This window comes from Sinocyclocheilus anshuiensis, unplaced genomic scaffold (genome assembly GCF_001515605.1).
Source record: "Sinocyclocheilus anshuiensis isolate Anshui unplaced genomic scaffold, SAMN03320099.WGS_v1.1 scaffold292, whole genome shotgun sequence".
NCBI lineage: Eukaryota > Metazoa > Chordata > Actinopteri > Cypriniformes > Cyprinidae > Sinocyclocheilus > Sinocyclocheilus anshuiensis.
In genome coordinates this window covers 1,470,583-1,489,545 of record NW_015555757.1, presented here as the reverse complement: position 1 = coordinate 1,489,545, position 18,963 = coordinate 1,470,583, and the positions used below count along the sequence as shown (strand labels likewise).

The 18,963-nt window shown below is 38.2% G+C and overlaps 2 protein-coding genes and 1 pseudogene across 2 annotated transcripts; 1 reads left to right on the top strand and 2 right to left on the bottom strand.

Moving 5' to 3' along the window:
- Positions 1 to 103: 103 nt before the first annotated feature.
- On the bottom strand, positions 104 to 3,655 carry LOC107673944 (leucine-rich repeat, immunoglobulin-like domain and transmembrane domain-containing protein 2; annotated as a pseudogene).
- Positions 3,656 to 6,066: 2,411 nt separating this feature from the next.
- Positions 6,067 to 9,787, bottom strand: lrit1a (leucine-rich repeat, immunoglobulin-like and transmembrane domains 1a). The gene is made up of 4 exons (XM_016467820.1): positions 9,404 to 9,787; positions 8,511 to 8,971; positions 7,434 to 7,739; positions 6,067 to 7,259 (listed from the first exon to the last, which is right to left on the bottom strand). The coding sequence occupies exons 1-4, from the start codon at positions 9,523 to 9,525 to the stop codon at positions 6,223 to 6,225; spliced, it is 1,926 nt and encodes a 641-aa protein (XP_016323306.1). The 5' UTR covers positions 9,526 to 9,787; the 3' UTR covers positions 6,067 to 6,222.
- A 1,258-nt stretch (positions 9,788 to 11,045) lies between these two features.
- On the top strand, positions 11,046 to 16,953 carry LOC107673865 (RPE-retinal G protein-coupled receptor-like; the record flags this gene model as incomplete). The annotated part of the gene is made up of 6 exons (XM_016467673.1): positions 11,046 to 11,140; positions 11,832 to 11,953; positions 12,876 to 13,029; positions 13,278 to 13,395; positions 16,007 to 16,120; positions 16,652 to 16,953. Coding segments are annotated over 6 exons (747 nt in total), but the record flags the coding sequence as incomplete, so codon positions are not given.
- Between the last annotated feature and the right edge of the window lie 2,010 nt (positions 16,954 to 18,963).

Here is an 18,963-nt window from a genome sequence, read left to right as displayed (position 1 = left end):
AAATATAGCACGTCACTCATTTTTAAAAAAACAACACAATATAATATTTTAGGAGTAAAACCATTTTATAAAACAATATTTATAACATTTATTCCCCAAAACAGCAATTTAGAGTTCAAATTAAGGTCCGTTTTAATTCCTTCAAAGGTCAGTGTATTTTAGTCTCATGTCAGTCATTGTTGTTTTCATTTTCTGTATGTGGCATTTTCCTTTGTTTGTCAAAGTGTTTGCCGGTTGACGCGTGTGTCTACTTTAAAATACAAGTATTGGGTCCGCTGTTGGATTGACATGATATGAAACAGGCATCAAAAAATCCTAATCTGCTTTTATACTCCTGTGTTTGTATCATGTGCATTAAAATAAATGTTACATAAAACATGACAATGAATTTAACAATTATACAAGTGCACGTCAACCTTAAAATAATTCATAGTTTAGATTAGAAAGATCATCCTCAAACACACATAAACTGATAAAAATAAATTTTATATACAGTAGTTGTATTATGAATGTTTTCTATACTTTGAGCACTAATTGTCACTAGTTGTCAAAGTGCATTTGTTCCCTTCTGATTATAATTGTACTAGAGAATTGTACTGTTTGATTCAGTATATTAATGGTCTTTGCTTTTATTCAAGGGTTTCCTTTGATTTTTACCAGTTTGCCTGGAAAATCCTGTCCAGTAGCAGCTGATCCATGAGTTCATGACCAGCTGAGACTCTCTTCTTTACGCCGATCGCCACTCAAGCTGGATAAATGTCACAATGTACTTAAAATGGAGGCTTGCCTGAATCCTTTCATGGGTATTAATGAGTCTATAGCTATCTTTGAGTGTGTGTTGTCAGTAAAGCTCAGCTGTTGGTCTTCGTTCATTCTTTGTTTTCTGTATCTTCTCAGCAGACCTTCGTCTGGCCTTCCGCTCTTTGCTGGACTCCTTGCAGAGGCCCTCATCACTGGCAGCTTGGAGACTGTCAAACGTGCTCTGCCGCTTATCAGACGTGTGAGAGCGTTCGGAATGTCTCCTGTTTCTCCACATCTCCGTGCAACGCTCAAAGCAGTTGAACTTGGCATCGGTGGTGCAGGCATACATTCCCGCGGGCACAGCCAGCACCATGGCAAGTACAATGACGACAATATGAATGAGCTTCTCTCTCTGTTCCATCTCATTGAAATCACTGCCTGTCACAAATACAATGCACTGGCCGTTCCGAGGACACAGATTTCATATTTAGTGGCTGGTAGCAGGTCTGTGACAGAGTATGTGTTGATACCTGGCCCAATGTATATCTGCTCCTTCTTAAGTGTGTCATAGCGGCCAAAATAGATGGTGAACCAGGCTTCAGCTGGATTGTCTGTCACAGCATGCCACTCAATTGTGATGCCATAGACTGTCTGCTTGGCAATACGGATATCGATGTAAACATTTTCCTCAGCGATGGCAGCAGGGAAGCCTGAGGAATGAAACACTGAGCCTTCTGGAGACTTCACATCTAGTAAAATGCTGATGGAGGAATTGCCGATGAAATTGTTGGCAATGCAGGTGTAGAGCCCTCGATCGGCCGGATGGAGCGAAGGAATGATCAGCAGAGACCTGAGTGTCTTCATCCACACGGCTCTGAATCTCTGAACACACGGTAAACAATTTTTGAAATTAAGGACAACATAACTACAACAACAATTTATTATTATTAATATTATTATTATTATAAATAAATAAATCTATATAAAATATATTATTATTTTATTAAATAAATATATAAAATATATTAATATTTTATACAAAATAATGTATTAATAATTAGTATTATTATGATGATATGTATGAGAAGTATTGCATATAGGCCTACACTCTAAAAAATGCTGGGTTGTTTCAACCCAATTTTGGGTCAGATATGGACTAACCCAACTGTTGGGTTAAATTTTGGTTACATTTTTAAATTAACTTTTTAACCCAACAGTTGGGTTAGTCCATATTTGACCCAAAATTGGGTTGAAACAACCCAACATTTTTTAGAGTGTATCATTTGCCAGTGTAATAATATATGTGTGCACTAATTGAGGTTTAAGCACCTAATTTTTAAATAAATATATCTATTTAAGTAAAGATAAACGTATGTAAACATGTTTTAATGGAATATCTCTTACCACGAAATCCTCTTAGTATCTTAAGACCATATATCCACCGAACAGCAGGTTCAGGTCTGGCCGTGGCAAAGCATGTTAACATGATGTTCCCGCCTAACGGCACGGTGATGTTAGTGTCTGGGGCGCTGACCACTGGCTTCACACACGTCTTTAGATCGACGTCATGGAAAAAAATGTCTGCCTTGAAATCGGGGCCAGAGCATGTCAAATATGAGTTCATTAGAATGAACGGTGGACTCAGCGATTTGATGAACTCGATGAAGCCTCCCAGGCGACAGTCGCACAGCCACGGGTTGTCGTTAAGCGCCAGAACAACGTTGGACACTGTAGGTTGTTCATGCTTGTTTTCTGTGTGATAGAGAGGCCAGTTGAGGAAGACGTCTTTTGAAATGACTGAGAGTTGATTAGAGGACAGATCCAAATAGGTCAGGCCTGGTAGAAACTAGCGCGTGTTCCGGGAGGGCGTCGATGCGGTTGTGCTTCAGGTCCAGGATCTTGAGGTTGGGCGTTTCCTCAAACGCTGTCCATGGTCCTGAACGCAGTTTGTTACCCTGCAACCGGAGCTCCGTCAAGTTGCCCAAACCTTCCAGACTTTTGATATTTATGATGGCGATGTCATTGAAGTTCAGCCAGAGATGCTTTAGTAACTTAACACGGGAAAACGCTGCCTTTGGTAGCTCACTTAACTGTGATTTCTCTATTTGGATTTTAGTCAAATCTGCCGGTATGTCCTCAGGAATGCCGGATAATGGCGCTTCCATACACGTGAGTGACCTAGAAAAAAAAACATTCCATACTTTCAATTGTCGATTCAAATAACTTTGAATTTATTATAAATAATACAAAAATGTTTATGAATTCTTAAATACAACTCTTAAATAATAACGTGTGACCAACGACACTCGACAAAGCTACTCTCACAGCTGACAGCTTGATGTCAAAATTATGCAGAGGTGTTCCCTTTCTCTGTCTGGAAAAATGTTTTGTGTGACTAATGACAGTACTATCAGGGACAGCAATTCAAAAAATAAATATATAAATTAAATCACATACACATATATAACCCATTTTTTAAACTACATTTTTAAAATTATTTTCTTTAACATAAGGGGCAAAAAAAGTTCCTCTAATCATTCATATATTCATAGTTACAGACTATAGCTCTCACATTGTGCTAGCCCTGTTCTCAACACAACAACAATCAAGGAACTGAAACTAACCTCCCATAACGGTCAGTGCCACAGGAGCATCACGGAAAACACTCTGAGCTGATATGACTTAATAAAAGAAAGAAAACAATAAAACTAAATATAATTGAGGCATGCATAGTCTCCTATAAACGTTACATCCACTCCGTGCCTGCGCACGACATGACTGCAGGTACAGTTGAGCAAAGCCTATTATCAGTAATCCTTGACGTACCCCGTGAGAGACTGATTGGAACTTAATTGTAGGTCTGACCTACTATTGTTGTAAAAAAGAAAAAAAGGAAAGTAAATGTAACACTTTTTAAAAAAATATACAGTGGTGTGAAAAAGTGTTGGCCCCCTTCCTGATTTCTTATTTTTTTGCATGTTTGTCACACTTTAATGTTTCAGATCATCAAACAAATTTAAATATTAGTAAAAGATAACACAAGTAAACACAACATGCAGCTTTTAAATGAAGGTTTTTATTATTAAGGGAAAACAAAATCCAAAACTACATGGCCCTGTGTGAAGAAGTGTTTGCCCCCCTGTTAAAACTGTGGTTTATCACACCTGAGTTCAATTTCTCTAGCCACACCCAGGCCTGATTACTGCCACACCTGTTCGCAATCAAGAAATCTCTTAAATAGGACCTGCCTGACAAAGTGAAGTAGACCAAAAGATCCTCAAAAGCTAGACATCATGCCGAGATCCAAAGAAATTCAGAAACAAACGAGAAAGAAAGTAATTGAGATCTATCAGTCTGGAAAAAGTTATAAAGCCATTTCTAAAGCTTTGGGACTCCAGCGAACCACAGTGAGAGCCATTATTCACAAATGGCAAAAACATGGAACAGCGGAGAACCTTCCTGTTGTGTTCACTTGTGTTATCTTTTACTAATATTTAAATTTGTTTGATGATCTGAAACATTAAAGTGTGACAAACATGCAAAAAAATAAGAAATCAGGAAGGGGGCCAACACTTTTTCACACCACTGTATATACAAAATTTATTTTGAAGCATAAATGGGTACTACTAAGCAACCTGGGACACAAGATTTCTGAATGGTTCAGGTGGCACAAGTTTCACATGGTAAACATAAATAATGTCACATACGCAATGATGACAATGTTGGTGCATACACTGGAAAAAATATTTTTTAAAGTTGTAAATAAAGATGATCAGAGTGTGTCCTATGAGAAAATACTATTTGTATTATACAAAATGTAATGTTCAATTCAATGTGTTACTTGCCCCCTTTTTACTCTTTGTAATTACTTGAGAAGCCAAGTTTCCACACCAATTTTTTTTTCAGTGTATGAAAATCCCAACTAATATTTTTCCATTATAGTGTTACACTAGATTCATTATTTTTTGTTAGAAGAGTATTCATAATATGTGGAAAAACTGTAGAAATTAATAAATAAGAAGTCATTTCCCTTTGAATCAGTTCCTCCTAGCACTGTCTGAATAGGTAAAAGTCTATATCTACATGTTCCTGGGATTGCTCAGCCACAACCCCACCACCAGCCAAATGCTTAGTTTAGAACCAAGTCTAAAAGCAACAAAGAGCAAAGCTACCAAGATAACATAAAAGTCTTCACTTGTGCACTTTGTTACTTATGCTAAGTATCCTGAAGCTTCTTTATGGATGGCCAGTCATGTACTGCTGGTACAGATTATGTGCACTCAGGTACTGCGGCTGGGCCTGGATACTGTGGTGGTTGCGTGGTGGAATTGTGGCTGAGGGATATTGTCAGCAGAAGTATTTGCTGGGCTGCCCCTCAATCTTAGCCGTGGACTCCGAGTCGAGGCTGGACCGGGCTGACAGCAGTCTGTTGGACTCCTCTGCATTCAGTCTGTTGAGATATTCCCCCTCCAAGCCTTTGGCCTTGGTACTAGAAGACAGAGTCTCAAACGTCACATACGAGTCCTGAATGTCTTTGGGCTTTTTGCCCAGAAACTTCTTGATTTTCCTCTTAAGTGCCCCGCAGCACACGATCACAGTCAGAGCTATCACGCAGGCAACCGTGATTACTACTACATTAATGAGCTTTTGGGTTCCATTAGCGCTTGCTGCTGCATCTGTTGAGAAGATTACACACTGCTCCTTTTTGGGGATCAGCCCCTTGACGCACACGCAGGCGATGTATTTGGTTTTTGGAACCAGTCCCTCGATGATGATCCGGTTGTTGCCTGGACTGACGTTAATTCTGCGCATATCCCTCTCGCCAAACACAGCGTAGAGGACGCTGAAAGCTGTTGTGCTCTTGGCGGTCAGTGCCCTCCAGTTCAGACACACAGTGTAGTCCGTATCGCCAATCACTTTCACAGAGCGCACAACCCTGTCAGGGTCTTGCTGCAGAGAGGATGTGTTCGCGGCCAGGTTGCTCAGATTGGTCTCTAGGAACCCGTCAGGACTGGCCGTTTGGGTATTTGTCCGGCTGTTAGCGGCATTGTCGCTTTCCATACCTGGATATGGGCCTGTGTAGCTCACGGTTGCACCAAGTGGTAGTGCATTGTTGGGTGTTGGGGACACATATGTGGCGATGTGTTTTTCTTGATAGGCTGCCTTGACTATTGGGTTTGGCTTCTTGGACTTTACTTTGGTTTTTGGATCCACAGTCGGATTCTCAGCTTTGGGATCCACACCCCCACCACCAGCCAAATGCTTAGTTTAGAACCAAGTCTAAAAGCAACAAAGATCAATGCTACCAAGATAACATAAAAGTCTTCACTTGTGCACTTTGTTACTTATGCTAAGTATCCTGAAGCTTCTTTATGGATGGCCAGTCATGTACTGCTGGTACAGATTATGTGCACTCAGGTACTGCGGCTGGGCCTGGATACTGTGGTGGTTGCGTGGTGGAATTGTGGCTGAGGGATATTGTCAGCAGAAGTATTCGTTGGGCTGTCCCTCAATCTTAGCCGTGGACTCCGAGTCTAGGCTGGACCGGGCCGACAGCAGTCTGTTGGACTCCGCTGCATTCAGTCTGTTGAGATATTCCCCTTCCAAGCCTTTGGCCTTGGTGCTGGGAGACAGAGTCTCAAACGTAACATACGAGTCCTGAATGTCTTTGGACTTTTTGCCCAGAAACTTCTTAATTTTCCTCTTAAGTGCCCCGCAGCACACGATCACAGTCAGAGCTATCACGCAGGCAACCGTGATTACTACTACATTAATGAGCTTTTGGGTTCCATTAGCACTTGCCGCTGCATCTGTTGAGAAGATTACACACTGCTCCTTTTTGGGGATCAGCCCCTTGACGCACACACAGGCAATGTATTTGGTTTTTGGAACCAGTCCCTCAATGATGATCCGGTTGTTGCCTGGACTGACGTTAATTCTGCGCATATCCCTCTCGCCAAACACAGCGTAGAGGACGCTGAAAGCTGTTGTGCTCTTGGCGGTCAGTGCCCTCCAGTTCAGACACACAGTGTAGTCCGTATCGCCAATCACTTTCACCGAGCGCACAATCCTATCAGGGTCTTGCTGCAGTGAGGATGTGTTTGCGGCCAGGTTGCTCAGATTGGTCTCTAAGAACCCATCAGGACTGGCCGTTTGGGTATTCGTCCGACTGTTAGCGGCATTGTCGCTTTCCATACCTGGATATGGGCCTGTGTAGCTCACGGTGGCACCAAGTGGTAGTGCATTGTTGGGTGTTGGGGAAACATATGTGGCGATGTGTTTTTCTTGATAGGCTGCCTTGACTATTGGGTTTGGCTTCTTGGACTTTACTTTGGTTTTTGGATCCACAGTCGGATTCTCAGCTTTGGGAGCATCGCTTATGATCAAAGAAATGACGGCTTCTGCACTCCCTGCATAATTTGTTGCTTTGCAGATGTATTTTCCCGTGTCACGATAGGACACGGCAGGCACGCTTAAAATAGACCAAACTATTCCCTCCTTCGAATTCTCCAGTTGAGCTGCAAAATTTGGAGGAAAAAAGCAGAACGCTTGAGTACATTCACTCAAAATGCAAGAATTAATTAGTATTGTGTAATCACAGTGCATTGTTGTGTCCGTACCAACAGTGTAATCACTGTGCATTAGCACTTCTGGCTAATGCTGCTTAGCTGCCCGCCACTGTGCTGACTCACCTGTCCCATTCAGTGGCTTCCCATCTGCCCTTCTCCACGCCAGATCAGGGATGGGAACCCCAATGGTTCCGCATCGCAGTAAGACATTGTTGCCCACTATGCTCCTCACCCGGGCTACGGCCGTGTGGACGCGAGGCCCCTGGCAGCGCCTGAGCTCAGCATCGCTAAACAGAACTCCAGAGAGGCTCTCTGGATCGGCGCACCTGAGCCGCGTATCAATGAAAGCCACCGACAGACTGGGAGACTTCTGGAACTGGACCAGGTCGTATAATCGACAATCGCACAACCAGGGGTTGTCATGAAGACCTGGGGCAAAACAAATGTTCAGTGGCAAGTTACAACAAAACTCTTAAATTAAGAAAATCTTTATAATTGTAATAAAAAGTTATAATTGTAAGAGCATTTCCTCTAAAAGTTTTCTTAAGAAATTAAGTGATTTTCTTCATCTTAATGTATTTTTATGCAAGACTTTGCATTTTTATATAAAAATACACTGAAAAAATGGTGCAGGATTTACTTTGAAATGATTTTCAGTCATAAATTGCTAGTAAATTTCACAAATAATTGCAAAGAAAAGGCAAGTAACACTGAATTAAACAGGAAATTTAAGAAAACTGCAAAATACTTTCTACTGAAAGTAGAAACTGCAATATAATCTACATAAAATATAATTTTATAAATAAAAAAAACTAACACTTGCTTTCTAATCTTTTGGTATTCTATCTGTTTTCTTTTCATTTATTATACAATTAACAAAAGCAAAAAAGACCTCTAACACTAGCTTGCTCTATTCTTTTTCTATTCTATCTGTTTTCTTTTTATTTATTATATTATTTTTTAAAAACTTGCTATGTGTACTGCGTTAAGCTAACTGAGACTTGTTATAGCAGTTGTATATCATTGCTCTTTTGTTGATTTTGATTGCTTCCATTGTCCTCATTTGTAAGTCGCTTTGGATAAAAGCGTCTGCTAAATGACTAAATGTAAATAATTTAATATACAAATATACAAAATATATAATATATATAATAACCTCAATATATTAAATTAAGAAAAGAAGACAAAGTAAAAACTTGCCAAGGATCATTTTTGAACTTTCTGCTCCCTGGATGGGTTTGACTGTCAACCAAGTACTGAGGACCTCAGATGGTACTGTCAGCAGATTATTGCTGGATAAATCCAGGTAGGTTATATTTTTCAGGTAGGGAGCAGCCTCAGATGGTACTGAGGACAGCTGGTTGTTGTGTACATCGAGTAGCCTCAGACTGGGCATGTCCATAAGGGATTCCCACGGAAACGAAGTGAGCGAATTTCCATCGAGCCTTAGTTCCTCTAAACTGTACAAGCCCCGGAAACTGTCCGAGTTGAGAGAGGATAAAACGTTAAAAGACATCCAAAGGAATTCTAAGTTAGAGAGGTAGCTAAAAGCCTCGCTCGGGATCCTCTTAATGGCAGTCTTTTCAATCCGAAGTTTCGAGGTGTCGCCTGGGAACGTGGCGGGCACCAGGGAAATCTCGGGATCGTTGCAAATCACGCTCCTGCAAAACGCATTAGAAACAAAAATAAAGAGTGATAAGCAGGGATTTGAAAGCTTGCGCACACGGATCTTTAAAACCAGTGGTATTTGACTGATGCTACAAATGCTTGTAAAAAATCAGAAATTTTGAACGTTAGTCATTATTGGTCAAAATGTACACATATTGCGCAATGAAAATGGAAGTTCTGGTTTTCTTGATTTAATTGACTGAAAAAATAGACTGAATTTAAATTGCCATATTTTAAAACTCTAAGAAATACTAAAATAAATTAATACATACGTACATATATTTTGTATGTAAATATCCTCAACTGTATTACACACAATATGTAATGTATAAAATAGCCAGAGTGTGGAATGCGCAAAAACCATATGGAGGGGGTGGTGCATTGCATGAATTAAATACAGTTGAGATAATAAAATACAGACTCACCTGGCTCTTGATCCATCACTCAGGTTATGATAAAAGCAGCTGCATTGGGAAGGACAGGTGCTCCGAACAAGTGGAAAGCCACCAGATGCCAGTAGGAGACCCAAAAAGACAGTAAGAGACATATCGCTACTAGTGTCAACAAAACACCGCTGACCGTAATTTTAATGAAGGACCATCCACTTGCAATTATGGGGAAAATAACCAGCATGTCATCGTCGCTCTGCTCCGATGTCCCATAGTGATCTGACTGCTACGAGTCCAGCAGATAAAAAGGACAGATGAGGATTAGCGAAGGCATGCGCGTTATTTTCATTTAGATGCGGATGCATCTTGGAATCTGATAGGCTACACAGAGATACAGCTGTTAATTATAGGGAGAAAATATTTCTGAATTGGCCATAATGTTGAATACCCATCCCCCATCTAGCTCTAATCTTCTACCTGACAGCTAAACTATGAAATTTGTTGCCTCACTTAGATTGCGTAAGAGCTGATGATATTTTAGAAGCTGGTCAATTCTGGCTGTACCAGTCACTATCGCCTAGGTATTTTTTTGCACTGAACATAGGGGAGACCAGGGAATGTTGAAAGATTTTGTTTCAACATCTGTTGGGGTAAAAAAAAAACATGATTTATTTCTCTGTTGTAAATAGCATTTCCATATTTGCCTGCTTCAAAATTAGTTTATCGATTACTTATCCCTGTAATAATGAATGTGCAAAGTATCATCAGCATGAGAGTTGTCTCTCACACTAAGGACGTCCAATTTTGTGCACAGTGTTTAGTGGCTTGTCCGATAGGATTTTTATCCCTCTGGTGTTGTTCGGTCATTTTAGACCGGAATTTTTTTTTTAATTATTATTATAATAATCGCTAGGCCTACTTCATCGGAATGGTGCGAAACTTGATTACTTTTATGGCAGTCGCTATGTGACCAAAAAAAATAAATTAATGGATTAGAAAAATCTAAATGGTCATAAAAAAAAGTGACACTTGTGTTTTTGACCGTCAATGGGAAATACGCAAAAATACGAAAATACAGAGAATTTTTGTGTTTACAATCTACAAATCATTCACGATGCAGAAAAAAAGTGCACAGCAATGAAGGGGTGTCACTCTAAAATATCAAGTGCAAAATGTTGAAACCAACATTTCAAACAAAAAAATCTAAACCTTTACAAAAAGTTGTCTTTGAGAATGTCTAAATATATATCTAAATCCACAACTTAATAAAAATAAGTATTTATGTCTAAAAACAACTACAGAATTAATAAACCTTTTACATAGAGCGTTATGAATCTAGTGGATAAACCATGGAATTGCAGAAGTTTTTTTTTTTTACTCCCATCAGATGGAACTAATCTGCCTTCAAAAATTTGATTTTTTATTTATTATTTTTAGACAGGTGAGTCTTTATTTTAACATGAAATACTGCCAATTGAAAAGTAATATAAAAATATTAGAAAAAAAGTATTATTTTCAATGTGAAAAACTGATCATAATTATTGCATAAATATTAATGACTATAATGAAATTCTCTCAAAATACAAAAGAAAAAATATGATTGAACAAAAATATATTGCATTGATTTTACTGTAAATGAGCAATACCAGAGAGTTAAAACATTTTCCTTCATGTAATCCTAACCCCAAGTAATTTTCTCGTGTTCAGTCTGGCCATGGCAGATATGGGTATTTCTATGAACGCCACTGTTGCTGCCTTCTCCAGTTTTCTGAGGTGAGCACGCGCAAGTCTGTGTTGATGTTGGTGTTGTTGTTGACGGACCCCCTAGAGGTGATGCTGCGTCAGGGATGTAGTAGTGTGTAAATACAGCTGTGATGTAATGCTGCTGAAGAGGGGTCTTTTTTCGTAATGAATGACTAAAGTGCAGCTGTTGGGGTTGCAGGATTTTATAATTTTTTTTAGTCTTTTAATCACATCCCAGCTAAAGTAAATAATAGCATAATCCAGCCTGGTTGAAAAGGTGATTTACTGGTTTTAGCTGCTTTCCCTGGTCTGGTCAGACTGGTCTGTTGGCTGGTTTTATAGAGGTTTTGGGCATTTTCGGCATTAGTTTTCCAAGTTGGAAATTGGCTAGTGCAAGCTGATAGACCATTTTAGACCAGAAGCAAATCGGCTGTTTTTTTTTTTTGAAAACTGTAGCAGGCTAATGAGCAGTTTGGGCCAGAAACCAGCTACCATGTTCCAAAACACAGATATGTTAGATTTCCAAATTTACTGATACAAGCAAGGATGTGATCAAATATTTAAGATAGAGGAAACAAGTTAGAAAAATGTCATTGAGAAAAATACATTACACATCACGATTAATTTAATACTATTATTACAGATAAACAACATAAGCAATGCTAAACATCAACCAGCAAACTTTGATATTTTTTAATACTTTATCTTCTTGAAACTCCAGATACTGGCCTTACGGATCAGCCGGATGCCAGACCCATGGCTTCCAGGGCTTTATGACTGCTCTCGCCAGCATCCATTTTATTGCAGCCATTGCTTGGGACAGATACCACCAGTACTGCACAAGTGAGTAACAGAGAAGTAAAAGAAAGAATAAGATGCTTCTCACCACTTCAATAGGATATTTGACATGCTTTGTTATAGTTCAACCCACCCATTTTGCTAAGACCACCTGCTGAAGGCACTTATAATGCACATATGCTTCACCAAAGCATATTTGCAAACAAAAACAACAACAACAAAAGCAACATACACAACCGTTCAAAACTTTGACCCAAAAGATTTTTTTTTAAAGAAAATAATACTTTTATTCAGCAAATATTTTTGAGCACCATATCAGAATATTACACTTTTAAAAATAAACGTTTCAAAAGTAGGAGACATTTGTAAAGATTCCATTTAACAACTACGAGAACTACCTTTTTATGAACAGTTCTTAAAATAACCATTTTTTTCTTAGTATGAAGAACATTTTTATAACCTAAAGAAACTTTTTCTACTATAAAGAACCATGTTAAAGGTTCTTTATGAAACTACAGATGCTATTAAAGAATCTTTGTTTTTAGGAGTGTAGAATGATTAAAGGATGTGACACTGAAGACTGAATTAATGGCTGCTTAAAAATCAGCTTTGCTATCACAGGAATAAATCACATTTTAAAATATATATAAAAAACTGTTATTTTAAATTGTATTAATATTGAACAATATTAATGTTTTTACTTTATTTTTGATCAAATAAATTCAGCCTTGGTGAGCATAAGAGCATGAACATGAATGTCTAAAGATTGTAAGCTAATAATTAGCTGTAAATGCTGTTATGAGATACCAGTACCACTGTTGTGTTATTAAAAAAAATCGCTTGCATGTCTCAAACCTTTGAACAGTAGCTGAGTAACTGAATTTTAAATAATGTTTAGGTTTATAAATTAAAACTATTTAGTAAACAGTATAACTTTTATTATTGTAGTAATACGTTGTGTTATTAGGGACAAAGTTGCAGTGGAGCAGTGCCATCACCCTGGTTATCTTCATCTGGCTCTTTACTGCCTTCTGGGCCGCCATGCCTCTGATTGGCTGGGGAGAGTATGACTACGAGCCCCTGAGGACCTGCTGCACATTGGACTACAGCAAGGGTGACAGGTAAGATACACAGTTAATTATTACATTCATAATTCGCATCATTTTTTATGATTATATCATAAAACACTTCTCACCAGTGTCAGTTTCACATTTTGACCCATATATTCAAATATGCGTGCTGACCCATATTTACAAACATAAAAAGCAATATTAGGGTCATGGAGAGGTCACATGACTCTCATTTCCTTGTAAATCTGTTCACTGTGAAATAAGATCTATAATGAAATTGTGTCTATCCTTTTACACAGGAACTATGTGTCTTACTTGATCCCCATGTCTATCTTCAACATGGGCATTCAGATGTTTGTTGTGCTGTCTTCCTATCAGTCCATTGATAAGAAATTCAAGAAGACTGGCCAAACCAAGGTAAAGTATCCCCTGTACCATATTAGAATTTGACATGTGAGACCAAAGGGTGCATGAAAAGAACAGAGTATACATTTGCCCTCACATTGCATAAGACTGTTATTCACAGGGTTTGAGTAGGTCAAAGAAACGTTTTGCCTGGGAGCACAAAGGCGTCTCTGCAAAAGCTACTGAACTATTCTCCAGGACAGAACTATTATGTAACACTAAAAAATTGCATGCACACCAATACCAAAGTGATAGAAAAGGAAGGGAATTTTCTTACAGACAGTTAAGACCACCACAGGGTTATTATCCTTAACTGAAACTAAAACTATTAATTACATTTTGTTAAATGGAATAAAGCTGAAATATAATAATAATAATAATAATGACAATTGTTTCATTCTATCAGTAAACTACTCAAGTGTAACATTTATTCAAATGTTTCTGCTTCAACTCACATATGGTTCTTATTTTCTTCAGTTCCAAGATTGATCACACTTGTAATTGTATTATCTCTACTTTTCCTTCGTCCTTCGTCTGTTTTTCCTTTAACCATTTCTGAATTTTTTGGTACTACTCTCTCAAACTTTTCCACATTGGATTTAATTCTCTTTGCAATGAGGTTTCAAAAATGAAAGCTGCCACTTCCATAGTTAATCCTGTACCAACCGGGCTGTTTCAATCATGTTTCGCCACTTTATGTACTGCTGTATTAAGTATCATAAATGATTCTCTGTGTACTGGTGTTGCACCATCAGCATTTAAAATTGCTGCTGCGACCCCTGTACCAAAATAAAAAAAATACTTTGACAATCTTAATAATTTCCATCCCATTTCCAATCTCCCCTTTCTTGCCAAAAATTTAGAGCGAACTGTTACTACTCAATTGCATTCCCATCTTACCGCAAACAATCTTTTTGAGCCCCTTCAATCGGGCTTCCATAACTCCACAGTACTGAAACAGCATTAGTTAAGGTCACTAATGATTTGTTAATTGCTTCTGATTCTGGCTATCTTTCTATTTTGATTCTTCTTGATCTCAATGCCGCTTTCGACACTGTTCATCATTCAATTTTACTTACTCGTTTAGAGTTTAGTCTTTGGTGTTTCTGGGACTGCACTAAGCTGGTTTGAGTCTTATCTTTCAGAACGAAAGGAGTTTATTGCTCTGGGTGGTTGCAGGACTAATATCGGTCTGGTGCAATCTGATGTTCCTCAAGGATCAATTTTGGGCCCTTTACTTTTTTAGCATCTACATTTATCCATTTTGTCAACTTTTAAGATCATTTGGTCTCAACTTTCACTTTTATGCAGATGACACTCAGGTTATTCAGTGTTTTCTCAGTGTATTTCTGAGATTAAAAAGTGGATGTCTAGGAATTTTCTGCCTAAACTGTGACAAGACGGCGGTAATGCTCATTGGTTCACCCCAACAGCTATGTAAGGCTGGGTCTTTAACTTTAAGTATAGATGGCTCTACACTGGAATTTCAAACAAAATGAAAAAAAATTGGGGGTGATATTTGATGCTCATTTAACATTTATTCCCCATGTTCAGAACACTGTCAAGACATAATTTTTTTCATCTTAGAAATATAGCCAGATTGCGTCCTATGTTGTCATTCCCGGTGACTGAAAAGTTAATAAACATCTTTGTATTTTCTCGCATTGATTATTGCAATGCTTTGCTGGCCGGGGTTTCAAAAGCTACCATAAATAAATTATATCTGGTTCAAAATTCAGCCGCTCGAATCTTGTCTGTAAACAGGACAAGTGACGCTCGAATCCTGTCTGTAAACAGGACAAAGGATCACATAACTCCTGTCTTGGAGTCTTTACACTTACAATTCTCATGCTTACTTATAAGGCTTTGCATGGTTTGGCTCCCCATTATCTCTCTGAGCTTTTAGTCCCCTACACACCAGTGCGTGATCTCCGCTCCTCGGAAGCTGGCCTTTTAATTGTTCCGCTTACTTATTTAAAATCGATGGGTGATAGGGCGTTTTTTTCAGAGTTTTCTTCAATCGCTCCAAAACTTTGAAATTCTTTGCCTGCTGAGATTAGGCAAGCAGAATCCCTTAGTCTTTTTAAATGTTCCCTTAAAGCTTATTTTTTAGGGTAGCCTTTACTTGATTATTTTGTCATTATCAAATTTCTCTTTTTACGTTTGATAGCATGTTCTTCTCTGGTATTTTTATTTTTGTATCTCATTTTCTTTCTCATTGGTATTTTTTGTATAATTGCATGTTTTATTTAATTTTATTCTTGTGAAGTTCTTTGCGATGCTACTTTTTTAAGGCGCTACAGAAAATAAAGTTTATTATTATTAGTATTGTACTAGCACAGAATCGCTTTAAGTTTTTTTCTCCGAGTAGTACACATAAAAGAACTACTGAACTGTATTACAGCCTGTAGTATGTAGGTCATTTCATTATGTCTTTGTTGAGCCTTCATGCCTAATTGAGCTTATTACGCTAGTTCTAATTAACTCTTTTTTGTGTTTACTTGTTCACTCATCAAAACAGTAGAATGTTTAATGGTATATATGTTACATCAAAGTTAAATCTGCAGCATGTGACTTAGAAATCCAACTAAGTCTAAATCTCCTGCTTGCTCTCTATGTGCAGTTTAACTGTGGCACTCCTCTGAAGACCATGCTGTTTTGCTGGGGCCCCTATGGCATCCTGGCTTACTATGCTGCTGTGAAGAATGCAACCCTTGTCTCTCCTAAACTGAGAATGGTGAGGAAATCATGTTTGAAGCACAGCACACACCCAAAGAAGATAGTTCATCCCAAAATGAATCATTTACTTACCTTTATGTCTGTAGAACACAAAAATAATATATTGTAAGTTTAAGTCATATAGGTTTGGAATTACTATAATGACAGATTACCAGTAAACTTCACATAAAAACACTCTACCATTCAGTCAGTCATTTTTTCTTTCTTTCTTTTTTTGAATGAATGAATTAAATGAATAGCAGCACACGTTTTGTTTCTTGAGCAGCAAATCAGCATATTAGAATGATTTCTAAAGGATCATGTGACACTGAAGACTGGAGTAATGGCTTCTAAAAATTCAGCTTTGCCATTAAAGGAATAAATAACATTTTAAAATATATTCAAAGAGAAACCAGATATTTTAAATTGTAATTATTGTATTATTTTTACTGGGTTTTTGATCAAATAAATGTAGAGACTGTAGTGTAAACTATTTAACTATTCAATACTGTGTGCGTAAAATGAATCTGTTCTGAACGTATTCTTACAGATCGCACCCATTTTGGCTAAGACATCTCCTGCTTTCAACGTCTTTGTTTACTCCCTTGGAAATGAGAACTACAGAGGAGGAATCTGGCAGTTGCTCACTGGCCAAAAGATTGAGACTTCTGCTATAGAGAACAAGTCTAAATAAACTAAGAATGTGATAACAGTTAATGTCCTGGTAGTTTCTAACAGGTATGACACTTGCTTATTGGCATTGTGTGCTTACAGTGGGTATAGAGAAGAATCACCCCCCTTTAAAATCATCACATTTTGTTGCTTTGGAGCCTGAAATGAAGACGGACACAGTTTATGTTTTATCCAGCTGTATTTACTCAGTGCAACTTATAACATCCGAGTGAAAGATATAACACCAACATGTCAGAAAAAAAGTTAGAAAAAGGATCACACTCTTGTGTCAGTATTTTGTTAAACCACTTTTGCTTTAATTACACCCTTTAGTCTGTTGGGATACATGTCTACTAAATTTGCACATCTGGACTTTGCAATATTTGCCCACTCTTCTTTGCAGAACTGCTCAAGTTCAGTTAAATTTGATGGTAAGCGTCTGTGGACTGCAGTCTTCAAGTCATTCCACAGATTTTCAATGGGGCTTAAGTCTGGGCTCTGACTAGGCCATGCAAGGACATTCACCTTTTTCTCCTTTAACCACTGTGTGCTCAGTTTTTCTGTGTGCTTTGGGTCATTGTCATGTTGGAAGGTAAACCTTCTTCCCATTGACAACTTTCTAGCAGAGGGCAGCAGATTTACCTCAAGAATTTGATGGCATTTTGCCTCATCCATTTTTCTATCCTGACAAGTGCTCCAGTCCCTGCTGCAGAGAAACAACCCCATAACAAGATATTAGCACCTCCGTGCTTTACTGGAGGAATGCTGTTATTTGGATGGTGAGCTGTATTGGATTTCTGCCAGACATATCGATTGGTGTTGAGGCCAAATAATTCAATTTTAGTCTCATCTGCCACAAAATCTTCAAGGTGCATTTTGGCAAAGCTCAGTCGTGACTGCAGAATCTTCAAGGTGCATTTTGGCAAAACTCAGACTGCATGTGGCCTTTCCTGAGGAGTTCCTTTCCTTTCCTTTTTTTTCTTGCACCCCTCTCATACAAGCCACATTTGTGGAGAATTTGTGATATTGTTGTCACATGCATACAGTGACCACTCTTTGTCATAAATAAAAAATTCCTGCAACTGCTTCAGGGTTGCTGTAGGCCTCTTGGTCACCTCTCTGACCAGTTTCCTCCTGGCTCTTTCATCCAGTGAGGGTCTGTGCTGTACCAAATACCTTCCACTTCTTAATAATAAACTTCACTGTGATTCTAGGCATTGATAAAGCCTTTTAATTTTTTTTGTATCTATCTCCTGACTTGTGCCTGTCCACAACTTTATCCCGGAGATCTTTTGACAGTGCCTTGCCACCCATAGTTGATTGTTTGCTTCAGTTGCACTACCAAGGACTGAAAAGCTCCAGGAAAGCTCTTTTCATGCTGAGCTCATCAAAATGACCACAGCTGATCACAGTTGAAAATCAAATGGCTTTGTGTGCCATTGAGTACGTGATTAGCTACACCTGATTTACAAGTCATTTATAGGAGGGGGGTGATCCTTTTTCCAACTCAGTGATTCTGTTTGTTTTTTTTATGTTGGTGTTATATCTTTCACTTGGATGTTATAAGTTGCTTAAGTAAATACAGCTGGATAAAACAAAAACTTCATTTCAGGCTGCAAAGCAGCAAAATTGTATTATTTTAAAGGGGGGTGATTCTTTTCTATACCTACTGTATGCCATCCTTGCTGTATTTTTGTAGAGTGTTTGTAGACATGAGTGTGGAGTCTGTGTTTGTGGTAGTTTGGTTTTTAATATTTAATATAGAAGATTTCAGCAAGTAATACCATTTCTAAACTGATATTTTGACAAAGCACATAAGCTGTTCCTAATGGAAATGTTACAGAACAGGGTCCAATTTTATTCCTATCATCGCAAAGCACATTCAAGAAGAGAATTTGTGGCCATCATTTAATAATGGTTAAGCTGCTTCCATATATACAGTTCTGAAAGGAACCACAATCAGGAACAATATAACCTATTTTTGTGGGTGAACGTTCAAGATATTTTATTGCATATAAGTGCTGTTACACTGTACATCAAAACTGGATTTTAAAGGTGCAATAGGTGATTGTCTTGAGAAACATGTTTTGTTATGCTGGTTGAAATTCTCTTCACATCCCGATAGCAATGATTAAGTTAAGTGGTCTAAATGTATTTATCTGTATTTATATACTCTGTGGAAGGCGTAGG